Source organism: Phacochoerus africanus, chromosome 4, assembly GCF_016906955.1.
Source record: "Phacochoerus africanus isolate WHEZ1 chromosome 4, ROS_Pafr_v1, whole genome shotgun sequence".
Classification (NCBI taxonomy): Eukaryota; Metazoa; Chordata; class Mammalia; order Artiodactyla; family Suidae; genus Phacochoerus; species Phacochoerus africanus.
Window position 1 is genome coordinate 42351144 of NC_062547.1, and position 15539 is coordinate 42366682.

At 40.1% G+C, this 15539-nt stretch overlaps 1 protein-coding gene across 1 annotated transcript in view; it reads right to left on the reverse strand.

Annotated features, from left to right (window-relative positions):
- The window catches only part of GTF2H1 (general transcription factor IIH subunit 1), a 43272-nt gene that overhangs the window by 13462 nt on the left and 14271 nt on the right, over positions 1 to 15539 (reverse strand). The window contains exons 3-9 of the mRNA XM_047776169.1: positions 14927 to 15116; positions 13827 to 13995; positions 12133 to 12226; positions 10051 to 10200; positions 9293 to 9372; positions 3668 to 3795; positions 3468 to 3555 (exon numbers count right to left, since the gene is read on the reverse strand). Of these exons, the coding sequence (XP_047632125.1) occupies positions 3468 to 3555; positions 3668 to 3795; positions 9293 to 9372; positions 10051 to 10200; positions 12133 to 12226; positions 13827 to 13995; positions 14927 to 15116 (899 nt within the window). The remainder of the gene's footprint in view (positions 1 to 3467; positions 3556 to 3667; positions 3796 to 9292; positions 9373 to 10050; positions 10201 to 12132; positions 12227 to 13826; positions 13996 to 14926; positions 15117 to 15539) is intronic.

The following is a 15539-nucleotide window of genomic DNA, read 5'->3' on the forward strand; positions in this document are numbered from 1 at the left end:
TTAACACAGCACTTTTTATTGTAAAGTACAATGACTGAAAACATAAAACTGTACGAGGGTAAAATATGAAGTCTTCCCACCATGAGCCTTACTTCTGAGATACGTCTCCTCTAAAAACGGCTGAACCCATTTTCTCACCAAGCCCTTCCACAGACCACCTGTCTTTCTACACTATGATCATACTAAGCATGACTGAACCATTAATATTTGAAAATTTGGCAAATGAAAATGTGATTTTACTATTTCACCCTAAGGTAAAACATTAATTACATGTGTTGCAAATACTTTTATTCCCATTTGGTGTTTTTCAGTTTTAAATATGCCCTTTATGTTTATTTTCTGTGGATTAATTTGTGCTTAAATCTTTGATTCACTTAGAATTTATTTTGGAGTAAGGAAGCAAATCTGAGTTTTTTAAAATACCAAATTATTAATAGTCCCAACACCATTTGTAGAATAGTGTTGTTTCTTACTGATTCTTGAAGTACTATGTTTATCACGTATGTATTTGGATTTACTTCTGGATTCTTTACTTTGGGTTTTACTAATCTGTTTTTTTTCTGGAATTAGTAACAAACTGCTATATTTCTACAGCCTTATAATAAAAACACATTAAACGACACAAAGACAATCACACAAACATTTGTGAAAACAATTTTACAATTCATCTAGTCAGCTCTCACCGGTAGCTTCCAAAACTAGGATCAAAATGTTTAGGATATTAAATGTATCTAAAGAATATGAATTTGAAAACTTAGTATTTTAAATTACCCTCATTTTTATTTTTATTTATTTATTTATTTTTGTCTTTTTGCTATTTCTTTGGGCCACTCCCACGGCATATGGAGGTTCCCAGGCTAGGGGTCGAATCGGAGCTGTAGCCACTGGCCCACGCCAGAGCCACGGCAACGCGGGATCTGAGCCGCGTCTATAACCTACACCACAGCTCACGGCAACGCTGGATCGTTAACCCACTGAGCAAGGGCAGGGACCGAACCCGCAACCTCATGATTTAGTTGGATTCGTTAACCACTGCGCCACGACGGGAACTCCCCCTCATTTTTAGAGTCTGATTACTCCCCTTGTAGTATAGGAACAAATCTGACCTCAGCACGATATTGAGAGTAATACATCAATTAGTCCCACCTCACCTAGACTCAGCCTAAGCTTTTACTACTTTCTCAGCTCTACACCTTTCAGCCAACTTCAAAGCACAATGTCTTCATTACCTTCCCCACATGTCAAATTCCTTTCTACCCCTGTTATTGCCTTACCTAAGTCATGTATCTATCTAGTGTCTCATATAAATCCAAAACTAAACCTCTGCTAAGGCCTAGTTATGTAACCTGGCTTTCATATTTAACTGAAAGCTCCATGAATATAAGAATTCTATATTACTTCTGGAGCTCTCATTCTATAAAAACCCTTGTAGAACACACAGCAGACAATCATTGACTTGAAAGAATATTTGGATTGTTTATTTCTGAATATTGTAAAAATTTACACAAAATTTCTGACAACTTTTCCACTACCAAGAGTCAAGGGTACCCAATACTATTGTAAAGAGAAGCATCACTTCCCAGCACCTCTAACCTAGTGGCAATTTTCTTAGTTCAGAAAAGAAATATCTTCCTAGTTTTGAGAATTTTAAAGGTGTATATCCCTACAGAAACATATTAAGTGACAGAAACACATAAAAGACTCACCCACAATGCCTTTTTTGGGGGGCTGTGGTGAGTAGCAGCTTGATGTGAGATCTTAGTTCCCAGACCAGACATTGAACCCGGGAAGCAGCAGTTGAAACAATAAGTCCTAACTACTAGCCCACCAGAGAACCCGCCATCACACCTTTTTAAAGTTCATAAACTTAATTGTACCGTACAATCTGTTCTGTGAACTAACTTACTTACTCATTGGTTTCTATTGTAAATCACACTATTACTATACTTTAAATTTGGTTTTGTAATTATTCTTTTGGTTTGCTCTTACCTATAGAACAGTAAATTCTTTGAGGACAAGAATAAGTCTTATTCATTTTTGTTTCCCACGACCTAATATGGTATGTCACGCAACTCAAAAATGGTTTCTTGATTTAGTTTTAATGAATTGAACTACTGTTATGGTTACATGTGAACTTTTTAACATATTAATTCTTTTAAGGTCATTAACTGCTGCATGCATCAATCTCCACTGTATGGATGTACCAGTGATATTAGGATGCCTGTTATTTTCTTAATTATAATACTGTAATGAGTGTTTGTATCTAAATCTTTGTCAGGAGTTCTGGTCCTGGCTCAGTGGTAAGGAACCTGACTGGGATTCATGAGGATGTGGGTTTGAGCCCTGGCCTCACTCAGTGGGTTAAGGATCCAGTGTTGCAGTGAGCTGTGGTGTGGGTCACAGATGTGACTCGGAGCCCAGTTTGCTGTGGTTGTGGTGTAGGACAGCAGCTGCAGCTGTGATTCGACCCCTACCCTGGGAACTTCCATATGCTGCAGGCACGGCCCTAAAAAGACCAAAAAAAAAAAAAAAAAAAAAAGACAAAGTATGTCCAAAGTGAAATACTGTCCAGTAGTGGAATTAAGGGTATAAATCTTTAAAATTTTAATATATTGTCTGACTGCCCTCTAAGAAAGCATTACCATAATTTATTTATTTATTTTTTACAATTAGAGAGAGAGGAACTTAAAAAAACTGAGGGATTGAGAAGCTTGGCAAAGTTGCAGGGAGAGAAGAAATACACACGTAGGTAACGATTCATACTCCCCCACAACCCAAAGTGATTTCTTCAGTATTTAATGAAAGATACTTCCAGTTCTGAAATGCTATGTTTACATAATGGCCAAATCTTATCTTTTAAGATCACACAAACCTTCAGTTCTTTCCTTCCGTCATACTGCCTTTGTTGAATACTCTTTCCCATTAAATAAAATACATGTCAATATGTGTGTGTGTCTGTGTGTGAAGGAAAAAAAAACCAAAACAGTAAAAACAGTTAATACACCTGAACCCATGGAAAGTAGGCTGGCAAGTCAAAACCAAGGAAGTACCCTTTAAAATATTCTACAGGAGTTCCTGTTGTGGCTCAGCGGAAACAAATCTGACTAGGATCCACGAGGATGCAGGTTCCATCTCTGGCCTCGCTCAGTGGGTCAAGGATCCGGCATTGCCGTGAGCTGTGGTGTAGGTCGCAGGCAAGGCTCAGATCACACACTGCTTTGGCTGTGGCGTAGGCCAGCAGCTATAGCTCCGATTCGACTCCTAACCTGGGAACCTCCACATGCTGCGAGTGTGGCCCTAAAAAAGCAATAAATAAATAAATAAATATTCTATAATTTAAGCCAAATGCTTCTGGTCAGAAGAACAGAGTCATCTGAACTGATCAAGGATCAACATAAGGTACTACCAGTTATATAAGGTATCTGGAGGAATCTGTGCCACAAATGTTTCAGGCTTTTTACCCATACCCTTTTGACTGCTGGCTGAAAGCAGTCTACATCTCCAGAATTTCCATCAATGCTCCTGGGCTCACCATTGTGTTCATTTTGTGCTTCTCTGAAAACAAAGGAAAAAAAAATTAATGTTAAAAACCACAGGCAGAACAACAACAAACTCCATTTGGTGATGATGGGAAGCCAGATACTGCACCTTTGCATGTATACTTAACTGTTTCGTGAGACCTGCTGCCAGGACCATGGCACTGTGATGGTTAAATCTCTTGATGATCGCAGCATTACTATTTTCCCTTATGGATTTAGAATTAGAGGTAGATGGCACAGAGGAAATGCCATAGCCCTGTGAGAAACAATTTAGTAGATTAAAAATTTTTCATATGTTCTGGATGACAGGACTTTATTAAATATTACAAAATATTACCAAATATTTACAGGTAAACACTTAAAAATAAATGACATTATACACACACACACACACAAAAGAAATCACTAACTGTAAGCGCTGCTTTTTTCCCTCAAGAGCAACTCTGGATCTAGTTATTAGCAGAATATTAAATGAAGGAATGTAGTGGAAAAAAGCATGGATGCAGGAGTCAGGTAAAGATCCAAACTGAAGCTTTACCACTTTTCTATATTAGTCTAGGCAAGTCAGGCAACTTTTCCAAGCTCTAAAAAAAGGATATTGGAGAATTAATTGAGATAATATTTTGAAACATGTATTGAGTGTATGCCATGTGTTAGGCCCTGTAGATAGAAAGCGCCTCTGTGCCAAAGTAGCCAAAATACTAGTCAGTGAAATGCTGGGCTATAAGCCAATACACATAGTTAAAACTTGTAAGTGCTACGAGAGATAATGGTCAATCCCACTGGTGGGGAGAAGGTTCAAAACAGCTTCATGGAACACCATAAGGTGAACAGATGCTTGCATGGCAGACATGGAGACATTTCAGGAAGAGAATGCTTAAACAAAGGTATAGAAGTAATACATTGTGTCACGGGTTTATGTAGTTCAGTATACCTGGAATGAGGGTGGGCTGTGGAATGGTGAGGTTAAAGAGGCAAAATAATAAGGTTAAAGAGGCAAAAGAAAGATCAGAGAAAGACTCATATGCCATTCATTCATTTATCAAATAATTACTGAGTGCCGAATACATGTCGTATGACGGGGACAGGCCAGTAAATAAGAACAATCCACCTCATGGAATTTATGGTCTACTGAGAGGTGACTGACAACTGACAAGTCAAACAAGGTAAAAATAAGATACTTTTGTTTTGGGGCCACACCTGTGGCATATGGAAGTTTCCAGGCCAGGGACTGGCAACATTGGATCTTTAACTCACTGCGCCACAAGGGAACTTCCTAAGATCACTTTTGAAAGTGACAGGTGCCATGAAGAAAATAAAGAGAAGAAATGGAGAAAATAAAGACATAGGGTAGCAAATGGAATGGGAGGAGATACTTTAGATAGAGAGATTAGGAAAGGTCTTTCCGAAGAAGTGACATTAGAACAGATGTCTAAAAAAATGGGGAGAAACTAGTTAGCCAGAAGCATGAATTGAATGGAATAGCCCCCAACTGAGAAGTAGGCAGAGACCAAATCAAGAAAAGCATGACAATGGAGTTCCCATTGTGGTGCAATGGAAATGAATCCAACTAGTACCCATGAGGATGTGCAGGTTTGATCCCCAACCTTGCTCAGCGGGTTAAGGACCTGGCGTTGCCATGAACTGTGGTGTAGGTCGAAGATGAGGCTTGGATCCTGCGTTGCCATACTTCCGATTTGACCCCCTAGTCTGGGAACATCCATATACTGCGGGTGTGCCCCAAGAAGCAAAAGCAAAAAAAAAAAAAAGGGGGGGGGGGAACATGGATGACAGGAGTTATATTCTAAGGAGTTTTAGTCTAAGTTCAACAAAATGCCACCAAAGAGTTTTGTTTTACATGGGAGGCATTATGATATAATTTGATTTATAACTCTTAATGCCAGGGAAGAATAAACTATAGGAAATAAGTGGAAATAAGAAGATTAGAAGGTTAATGCAAGCAACCAAACCAAAGATGGTGGTAGCCTAAAAACGAATGTAGAGATGTAGACAGACCAGAGATGTACTACAGAGCACTTGCTACTGATGAAATGAATGGTGGAGGTAAAGAAAGGGGAGAAATCAAGGAGACTCCTAGGTTTTGAGCAACTGACTCCATGGCATTTTTTTTTTTTTCTTTAACTGACATAGGGACAACCCAGGAAGAAGAGGTCTTTGAGGATGGGAATTAAAAGTTCCATTTATGGAGTTCCCGTCATGGCGCAGTGGTTAACGAATCTGACTAGGAACCATGAGGTTGCGGGTTCGGTCCCTGGCCTTGCTTAGTGGGTTAAGGATCCGGCATTGCCGTGAGCTGTGGTGTAGGTCAAAGACGCAGCTCGGATCCCGCGTTGCTGTGGCTCTGGTGTGGGCTGGCGGCTGCAGCTCCGATTCAACCCCTAGCCTGGGAACCTCCATATGCCACTGGAGCGGCCCAAGAAATGGCAGAAAGACCAAAAAAAAAAAAAAAAAAAGTTCCATTTATGTATGTTATGTTGAGGGGTGTCAATGTATCTCTTAAGTGAAGATATAAAGTACTGAGTTGGATATATGATTTTGGAGTTCTGGGGTTAGACAGACCAGGACCAAATGGGAGTCATCATCACACAATTAGTATTTATAGAATGGAAAGAATATATTTACAAGGAGGCCTAAGCCCACATCCTGGGATAGTTATAACAACTAGAGGATGATAGTGGAAGAGGCAACAAAGAACAAAATCAACTAACATTCTTTTTTTTTGTCTTTTTTGCCATTTCTTGGGCCGCTCCCGTGGCATATGGGAGGTTCCCAGGCTAGGGTCTAATTGGAGCTGTAGCTGCCAGCCTACGCCAGAGCCATAGCAACGCGGGATCCGAGCTGCATCTGCGACCTACACCACAGCTCACGGCAACGCCGGATCGTTAACCCACTGAGCAAGGGCAAGGATCGAACCCGCAACCTCATGGTTCCTAGTTGGGTTTGTTAACCACTGCGCCATGACGGGAACTCCCTAACATTCTTATTAAAAGGACTGGTTATATAAATTTTTACACATCCACACAATGGAATACTATACAAGTATTAAAAATGTAAACAGCAACATTTACTATATATCGGTCTTTTTTTTTGTCTTTTGTCTTTCTTGTTGTTGTTGTTGTTGTTGCTATTTCTTGGGCCGCTCCCGCGGCATATGGAGGTTCCCAGGCTAGGGGTTGAATCGGAGCTGTAGCCACCGGCCTACGCCAGAGCCACAGCAACGCAGGATCCGAGCCGAGTCTGCAACCTACACCACAGCTCAGGGCAACGCCGGATCGTTAACCCACTGAGCAAGGGCAGGGACCGAACCCACAACCTCATGGTTCCTAGTCGGATTCGTTAACCACTGCGCCACGACGGGAACTCCTATATCGGTCATTTTTAACTCTTGCAGCAATCATATAACTACAGCACTTATTTATTTTCATTTTAAAGTTGAGATATAACTAACATGTAACAAGCACTGTATAAAGTGTACAATGGGTTGATATGAGACTGCAACATGATTACCACTATAGCTAACAGCCAATTACTTACAGATACACAATTATCATCCCCCCCCTCCGAACAATTAAGACCTAATCTCTTAGTAACTTGAGATTTTATAATATGGTACTGCTGACCATGCTGTGCATTAGAATTCCAGAAGTTATTTATCTACTAGTTATGAGTTTGTATTCTTAAACAACTCCCCAATTTCTCTACCCCCTCTCCAAGATCAGAACTATTAACCTCATTTTACAAGAAAACTGAGCTTAAAAATGTTAAAGAACTACAGTCTAAGCCAGGTAGTTTGGTTTTAAAGTTTATGTATTTAACATTTGTCTGGTTTATTTAGCTTGCATTGATATTGATAATATATTAAAAAACAGAAGAACTCCCCCGCCCCCCCAAAAACCTCCCAAAACCAAAACAAAAAAAACCCACCCCAGAGTTCCCAATGTGGTGTTAACAGGATCTGGAGTGTCTTGGGAGTGCTGGATTCAGGTTCAATCCCTGGCCCAGCACAGTGTGTTAAGGATCTGATGCTGCCACAGCTGTGCTCAGATCTCATCCCTGGCCTATGAACTTCGTACTGTGGGGCAGCCAAAAAATGAAAACACCTCAAAAAACCCAAAACTAAGCCAACCAACCAAAGAAACAGGAACTTCCGCTGTGGGGGTAGTGGGTTAAGAATCCAGTGTTGTGGCAGCTGAGGTGCAGGTAGCAACTGCAGCGTGGGTTTGATCCCTGCCCCAGGAATTTCCACATGCTGCAGATGCTGCCAAAAAAACCCACACAAACAAGAAAAAAATTAAAACCCCTAAATTTTCCCCTCCATCATATTAAGCTGTATCTTTAAGCTTCGTTTCCTCACAGTGATTAAAGAGAGTGATGTTTGTAATGTGTTGAGATCCATCGAGGGCTAAGGATTATCGAAAAAAGCCTTGAATTTCATCAGGGAAACAATTCACTTGGGCACCAAACATTATTTTCCATTAGTTTAGTTACTTAGACTATAGGACAAAATTTTAACATTGTTTTTCTCATCTGGTGCATACATACACTACAATTAAAAGCAAAAAAAGGGGGAAAAAAAAACCCCAGAAAGCAAGGTATGAGCACATGTATATGGCCAGCAGAAAAGGAGCCAAAGGGCCAGCAAGAAAATTAAAATGCAAGAATGTCAAGAGAACAACTGAGGAAGGCAGTTTTCTTGCTAGCCTAGAAGAATAAAGGCGGGGATAGAATTAGCCTTGATCAGAAGGGATCACTTATTTCTCTGTGATCAGATCAATTTTTAAGTTTGCCATCAGGATGCTGAGGTAGAAAGCTTATACCTGATAGTCTAGCTGGTGAAGTATATTAGGGCTACTGTGGGATAAGGGTGATGACTGCTGAATCTGGCAAAAAGTGGGCAATCAACATTATCTTTTCCTTGTCTACTATGTATTTACCTAGAGTAATGTTAGGTACAGCATAAAACATCAACATGTTAAACCTTCATTAATACCTAGACAACTGCTGATAGGGGAGCTAGAAAATTATTTTAAAAAATGTTTTACCAACTCATACAGGAATTTCAGTTCTCCAAAGAATTTTTTTTTTTTTTTTGCTTTTTAGGGCCGAACTTGCAGCATATGGAGGTTCCTAGGCTAGAGGGCTGAATGGGAGCTGCAGCCTACACCACAGCCACAGTAATGCAGGATCCAACCCTCGTCTGTGACCTACACTGCAGCTCACAGCAACGCTGGATCCTTGACCCACTGAGCAAGGCCAGGGACCCGATACCTCATGGTTCCTAGTCGGATTCGTTTCCGCTGCGCCACGACAGGAACTCCAGTTCTCCAAAGAAATTTTAATAACAATGCTACTGAAAAGCACTTCTGATAAACCACGCCAAATAACAGTATTTTGTTTGTTTTACTTTCTCACAAGCATCTACACTTACAGCAATTTTATTTTATTATTATTTTTTTCCAATTTAGGGCTGCACCCAAAGCATATGGAAGTTCCCAGGCTAGGGGTCAAACTGGAGCCACAGTCGCTAGCCAATGCCACAGCCACAGCAATGCCAGATTCTTAACCCACTGAGGGATGCCAGGAGGGATTAAACCCATATCCTCATGGATACTAATGAGGTTCTTAATCCGCTGAGCCACAATGGGAACTCCTAAGGTAATTTTAAAACTATACAAACATTAAATACTAGGAAAAGACTGTTTTCTCTCATAAATCCTTTCACTACTACTTACCTCATCTAATGGTTTATCTTCCAAAGCTGTCAAATCAAGAAGTGGGTTTTTCACGCCTAAAGAAACCATTGTTTTTAACCCTAGAAAATCAAGGAAATAAAAAGCCTTAACTTTCTCAGAAATAAAAAAATTTACTATTAACACTAGCAACGAGAACAGCAAATTATTTTTTACTTATTTTTTTTTCTTTTTTTTTTTTTGCTATTTCTTGGGCCGCTCCCTCGGCATATGGAGGTTCCCAGGCTAGGGGTCCAATCGGAGCTATAGCCACCGGCCTACGCCAGAGCCACAGCAACGCGGGATCCGAGCTGAGTCTGCAACCTACACCACAGCTCACGGCAACGCCGGATCGTTAACCCACTGAGCAAGGGCAGGGACCGAACCCGCAACCTCATGGTTCCTAGTCGGATTCGTTAACCACTGCGCCACGACGGGAACTCCAAACATTTTTTTTTTTTTTCCGTCTTTTTGCCATTTCTTGGGCCACTCCCACGGCATATGGAGGTTCCCAGGCTAGGGGTCGAATCGGAGCCATAGCCGCCTGCCTATGCCGGAGCCACAGCAACGCGGGATCTGAGCCGCGTCTGCAACCTACACCACAGCTCACGGCAACGCTGGATCGTTAACCCACTGAGCAAGGGCAGGGATCGAACCCGCAACCTCATGGTTCCTAGTCGGCTTCGTTAACCACTGCACCACGACGGAAACTCCGAGAATGGCAAATTAAATGCTAGGTTGTGTCAGGGATAAAGGGTTACCTTTTTCATCTATTTTGGCACATTCTGCGAAGAGGTCCTTTGATCCTGTATTCAGCCGGTCCCTATGAAAATAATGGGACTGAAAAAAACGCGTCCAGAATTCCTTTTCTGTCATGTTGTGGGGAACATTCTCTGCATATTTCATTTTCACTGTGGAAAAAACACATAATAGTTACATATTGAATTTTCAATTCTTAAAATCTCTCAAATTAGTTTAAATACAGACTAACAGCAAAACTAGATTAACTATTCAACTTCACAAATAATTTAATAATATAAAACATAACAAGATTAGGTGAGACACCATTTTTATGAATCTTAAATTCCAAATGAAACCTTATTTTGAACCAAGAAAATTAACAAGTTTCAGAGTTTCAGTGCAAACACCAAGATTCTTAGAGTGGGACCCGCATTTGCTTGATCATTTATACATATACACTTTTTTTTTTTTTTTTTTGGTCTTTTTAGGGCTACACCTGAGGTATAGGTATATGGAAGTTCCTAGGCTGGGGTCAAATTGAAGCTGCAGCTGCCAGCCACAGCCACAGGATCCAAGCTGTGTCTTTAACCTATACCACAGCTCACAGCAATACCAGATCCTTAACCTGCTGAGTGAGGCCAGGGATTGAACCCAAATCCTCATGGATACCAGTCAGGTTCGTTACTGATGAGCCACGATAAGAACTTCTACATGTACACCTTCAATCAACGCACCATGTTAGATGCTGGGGAAATAAAGATCCCCATGATCCACTGGACTAGCAGTGCAGCAGCCCAGAAGCTTACACTGTCCAATAAACAAAGAGGTTAGGAGGTTAAGGTCTCTTAAGTCAGAAAGCCTGAGTTTAAAATTCTAGGTCTGCCACTTACTATCTGTGTGGTGTTGGACCAACTATTTAAAATCTTTATCTTGGTATCCTCATCTGTAATATGGGGATAATGACAATACCTAATTCACAGGTACTACTTATGATGAATAAATGAGTTTATATATGGCCTTACCTAATTCACAGGTACTACTTATGATGAATAAATGAGTTTATATATGGCCTTCGAATGGTATCTGGCACATAGTAAACACTATATAACTATGATACTATCAGAAAGATAAAAAATAATTAATTGTAATGTGGTAAGACACAAGCCTTGTGGAAAGACAGGGGAGGGGGCTTATATTTGCCTAAATAACTCGGAATTGGCAAATATAACAGAACTGGCAAAGAAGTGATGCTTGAGCTGAGCCCTGAGGGAAAGAGAGATTTTCCAAGGATTAAAGGGGCAGAAGTAAGGAAGTAGGAACAGAGAACAGTGCATGGTTTGAAAACTTTGTTTAGTCAGAAGAAAAGACTGAAGCAGTGGCTTTCAAATCTTGGCTGCACATCATAATTACTAGAGCTGGGATCAAGACATACGTACTTTCAGGATGATTTGTGGTTTAGAAAGGTCATTCTGGAGGCAGCATGAAGGATGACCTGAATTAGTGCTATAGAGACTCATATATTGCTGCCTCTGGAGCACGTCATCTTTCTTTCTTTCTTTTTTTTTAATAGCCACATCCGCAGTATATGGAAGTTCCTGGGCCAGGGACTGAATCTGAGATGCATCCTTTAACCCACTACACTGGGCCAGAGGTGCTACAGTCAGATTCTTAACCTACTGTGCCACAGCGGGAACTCCAAGGAGCATGTCATCTTACTCAGGTATGTTAAAGGGTAAATAAAGTTTAAGAATTACTGATGGAAAGAATGGGAAAGTCATCATACCAGTGGGTTGATGATGGCACATTATATGCTAAGTTCTTAACATCTACCATATGTCAGGCACTGGATAAAGTCCTTTACATATTTTATTGCTCTTGATCAGAAGTAAAGGTAAAATTTTTTTGTTTTGTTTTTTTTGGCTGTGCCCGTGGCATGAAGAAGTTCCCAGGCCAGGGATCAAACCTGCACCATAGCAGTGACCACAGCCACAGATCCTTAAGTGCTAAGCCACAAGCAAACTTCATGTTTGCTTTTCATTGATATATAATTGAATTCATCCAAACAAATATTTTGACCATCTGGAAGAAATGATTCTCCTTACCTGCTGGATAGGTCCTAAATATGGACTCGATGATATCAGATGTTAAATTGTACCTCAGACCATTACATCCATCTGTTTGGGGCCGGACATCAGCCTAAAATATAGACCACACATATAAATATCTGTATTTGTTAGAATACTGGGAGAAGATGTCCAAACACCCAATGGACATCTCCCAATACTCCACAAAGTTGGAAAAACAGACTTTCTGAATGAAACAGAGAGACAGAGATAAGTCCCTCATCTTTACTTTTGTTACAAAGACAGGGATAACAGAAGCCTAATCTGGTTTCATGCAATTTTAGTGACCTGTAAAATCTGCTTTTTAAAAATCCAATATGGTCAAATAGGCACATTTAAGTGTAGCCAAAAGCAGTTAGTATCTAGCGCAGTTTTTTGTTTTTTTTTTTCTTTTTAGGCCGTACCTGCAACATATGGAAACTCCCAGGCTAGGGGTCAAACTGGAACCACAGCAACTGGCTACACCACAGCTGCAAGCCACGTTGGATCTGAGCCATGTCTGTGACCTACACCACAGCTCACAGAAATCCGAGATTCCCAACCCACTGAGAAGGCCAGGAATTGAACCTGCATCCGTATGGATACTAGCTGGATTTGCTTCTACTGTGCCACAACACGAACTTCTCTAGTGGAGTTTTAACATAAAACTTACACAGTTACCAAAACCACTATAAACGCTGGTTACTAAATAGTTAAATATTATCTGACTGATTTAAGGAAGATCTTATTAATTCAATTCACTGCTAAGCATCCAGAAAGATGCCAAACATATAACTAGTATTCACATTTTTGGTAAATAAATTGCTTTGGTTTTACCAGAGTACAGGCTGAATCTCACCTTCTAATTCCACACATAAGGTATTTCAATTACCCTCTTAAGATACATTTTACAAATCTTACTTTTTATAATATGATAGTCATTATACATCCAACTTTGTATCATAAGTAAAATACTGCAATAATTAAAAGACATCAGAAAGCTCTAAATTTAAAAGTATTTGAGGAAAAAAGCATTAGCCAAATTGCTAAAAGAGTCTCTTTCAAAAGTCCATTTGATTTCCAGCATGCTGGGGTAAAGTTCAAATAAGAAAACATAACTGGTATGTGGAAGTTCCCTGGCCAGGGACCGAACCTGTGCTACAGCAACAACAGGAGCCGCTGCAATGTAAAAGGCAGATACTTAACTCACTGCACCACAAGCAAACTCTTATTGTATGTATTAAAAAAAAATATTTTAGAATACCATGGGAGTTCCTGTTGTGGTGCAGCGGAAATGAATCTGACTAGTAACCATGAGGTTTTGGGTTCACATTCCTAGCCTCGCTCAGCAGGTTAAGGATCTGGCATTGCTGTGAGCTGTGGTGTAAGTCAAGAGGCAGCTCGGATCCTGTGTTGCTGTGGCTGAGGCATAGGCCGGCAGCTGTAGCTCTGATTTGACCCCTAACCTGGGAACTTTCATATGCTTCGGGTGCGGCCTTAAAAAGACCAAAAAATAAAATAAAGTAAAATTAAAATAAAATAAAATAAAGATTAAGAATACCATGGATGCTGAAGTATCCATTAATTTGCCTTAAGGAAATGCTAAATTTCATAAAAGAAATGGTGTCATTAACATATATACTAAGGTTTTTTTTTTTTTTTTTTCTCTTTTGAAATCTGGAAGGGTCACATACCAGAAATGCTGCAGAAATACCAACATCCTGCTTATGATTAGATGTAGAAGAACTCTCTGTTGCGTTCACATTTAAACGATTGGCCCAGAATTCCTCAGCACTGATCACTTGACTCACAACAAGGTCTTTATAAAGCTGAAACAAAACAGGATCTTCTTGCAGCATTCTGGTGATAGAATATATTGAATACATTGAACTTTTAGAATAAAATATTATTTAAGTAACATCGAAAAAAGTCTTTAACAACACGAAATATCCAACTTTCTGTGAGGACTGGGTGGCAGGTCAATTAGTTCATCTGTTAGTAATTAAAAGCAAAAAACCATTTTTAGAGGACAAATGTAAGTGCAGATAAATGGTAATCAGACTGAAGAAACAAAGGCTAAACTCTTTGAGGGCATGAATTTGCTCTTATGCATTCCTATATCCCAGTGACACAAGGGTTACTTAATTTGTACTGTATTCTTTCACAAAAAAGGTGAATGGATAAGAAAAGAGGTGTGCTTGAGATTTTCTAGCAACTAAGTTTTTCACAGTGATAAGCACCTGGGAGCCATAAACACAGAAATATAATTCATCTTATCAGAAATTCTATATTTTACGTGCTTTCCCAACTTTTTTACAGTATGATTTTTTTCTCAGGTTTCTTACTCATAAATACACTTCTAATGGTTTAGTATCTTCTCTGTAACAGAGAACTGACAGAGATTAAGGAGATTAGGGACCTTAACATCTGCAAATCTCAGTTCTGTTCCTAATCAAACACTTGGCTTGTGATAAACTTCTGAGTTTACACATCTCATCCGCCCAAAGCCAAAGCCAGAAAGATGCTGAAGTTAAGAACCAACCACAGAGGTAAAGATTCCAAAGCCCATATTTCCTATACTACACTATGAAAGCGCAAGGGGTGAAGGGGGGTGGGGGATGCACTGGGGTTTGGGATGGAAATGCTATAAACTGGGTGATGATGATCGTTGTACAACTATAAATGTAATAAAATTGAGTGATTGAAAAAAAAGCACAAGGGGTAAGAAATAAACTATTGACTAGAGAGAACCCAGTGTCTCTTTAAAAGGCTGTTCTTTTCCTCTTTCACCTGTTTTTTCTCTTCTAGTTCTTTATTTGCTTTCCTCTTGAATTTCGGCAGCAACTGCTGAAGAAGGTCTTTCACTGCATCTCGCTCTTTCACTGCTGTGCTTTCATTGGAAAAATGGAAGTTAGTTGTGTCCCCTGCATGCAGGACCAGCTGAAGCTGAATTTTGGCTTTTCCTTCTGGACTGATTTTCTGGCCTAAAAAGAAGCATGAGGCTAATTAGATGAGGACACTCACTGTGGAAACAGCCATACAGTGGATTACTTCTTTTCCCAAGGAAGACTCAGGATTCCTTTGGGCTTTGGCTGCCCTATTCCAATCTTAATGCTGTTGCAGAAATGCACTCTTCTCAAATAATCCCATATAACCAGAGCATGGTTCAACAAATTTACTGCTAACACTCTGCTTCCTTCTTCAGTACCCTTTTTGTGTGGCATGTCTCACCCACTACTTCTCTAGATACTAAAGGGCTTTTGTTTTCTTTCAGCCGGGGCAGATTTTTTTTCTTTTGGTCTTTTTTGTCATTTCAGGGCCACACCCATGGCATATGGAGGTTCCCAGGCTAGGGGTCCAATCAGAGCTACGGTTGCCCGCCTGCACCAGAGCCACAGCAACACAAG